This window comes from Gracilinanus agilis, chromosome 5 (genome assembly GCF_016433145.1).
Source record: "Gracilinanus agilis isolate LMUSP501 chromosome 5, AgileGrace, whole genome shotgun sequence".
Taxonomy (NCBI): Eukaryota; Metazoa; Chordata; class Mammalia; order Didelphimorphia; family Didelphidae; genus Gracilinanus; species Gracilinanus agilis.
In genome coordinates this window covers 235290718-235292018 of record NC_058134.1, presented here as the reverse complement: position 1 = coordinate 235292018, position 1301 = coordinate 235290718, and the positions used below count along the sequence as shown (strand labels likewise).

General features: G+C 51.4%; 1 protein-coding gene and 1 non-coding gene across 2 annotated transcripts in view; one reads left to right on the top strand and one right to left on the bottom strand.

The window, feature by feature from the left end:
• LTA4H (leukotriene A4 hydrolase) overlaps nt 1-255 on the bottom strand; it is a 48873-nt gene extending 48618 nt beyond the window's left edge. The window contains exon 1 of the mRNA XM_044679542.1: nt 53-255. Coding sequence (XP_044535477.1) covers nt 53-211 — 159 coding nt within the window. The 5' untranslated portion in view covers nt 212-255. The remainder of the gene's footprint in view (nt 1-52) is intronic.
• A 481-nt stretch (nt 256-736) lies between these two features.
• TRNAD-GUC lies at nt 737-808 on the top strand. Its single transcript has one exon. It is a non-coding gene; the product is annotated as a tRNA-Asp (tRNA).
• The last annotated feature ends 493 nt before the right edge of the window (nt 809-1301 follow it).

Below are 1301 nucleotides of genomic sequence, written 5' to 3'. Positions count from 1 at the left end.
GGGGGGGTGGGGGGGGGGGTCGCGGGTCGCGGGGGCCGGGGCCCCACCGTACCAGGCTGCGCAGATGGTCCTCCTGGGAGCGCACGGTGAGCTGGGCGGTGGCCCGCAGTGCCCGCCGGGCGAAGTCGACGGCGCAGCGCAGGTGCAGGTGCGTGATGTGGCAGACGGAAGCCGGGGAGGCCAAGGAACACCAGTCTGGAACCTCCGCCATGGTGATACCGCTTCGAAGATGCCAAGCGCTTCACTACCTAGGGCGGGTGGCCAGCGTCCTTTCAGCTCCGAGGGAGGGCGGGGAGGGACGAGGGCGGGGAGAACGGGGCATGCCGGGAAAGGAAGACCATGGGGGCCGCCGTCAGAGCTAGGCCGCCGGAAGTCAGACTACAAGTCCCATGGAGCCCTGCGGTGCGGATGGCTCCATGAGAGGAGGCCTTACTATTTTAGGGAGGAGGAGGCGTGATGTAGATGTCCGTTTGGGGCAGCAGCTGGAGGCCTGGTGGAGGTAGGCGACCCTCGCCATGAAGTCACAGAACGGAGGTGGTAGAAAAATGTAGTATGACCAACCTCATTGTGGCCCGCCTCCCCCTGCCCATTAGTCTCACGTGTCACACCACACCTCTGTCGAATCGAATAGGTAGCTGGGAACTGAACCTTTATTCTCATTGGCCTCTTTTGGTGGACGTAGGCGGGGCGAGAATGCCAAGATTATGGAGTCAAATGGAGGCCTGTTGTAATGTACTCCTCGTTAGTATAGTGGTGAGTATCCCCGCCTGTCACGCGGGAGACCGGGGTTCGATTCCCCGACGGGGAGACATGACAAGTTTTTCTTTTCCCACCTAATAATTTTAATTTAATTGCTAATTGAACGTAAATAAAACAAGGAATTTAAAAGCCAGCTAATTGAAAGTAGGCAATAAAACTCCAGCCAAACCCTTTTCATTGTTGGGTTGTCCAGACAGCAAAGAGTTATAGGTATCATTAGGGAATTAACCTCACTACTAGTTAGAGAAGTTAATTAGAGAAGCTGACATTTATCAAGCAATTAAAGTTGGCTCCAAAGGCAGAAAGATGCTGTATACGTATAGTTAAGTGCATTGCACACAATAGGCACTCAAAGAATTTCTGTTGATTAAAAAAATTCTATTTAAAAATTTTTTTAAGTAATTTATTTATTTAGAAAGTCATTTTAATAAAAATCTATGTAGTACTACCTCCTGCATGTAAAGAAATATACCTGAGCCAGGGGAGATGCTGCATCATCCTTGCCCTAATCCTTTGCACAAATAGGGAGAAAGACTGCAAAA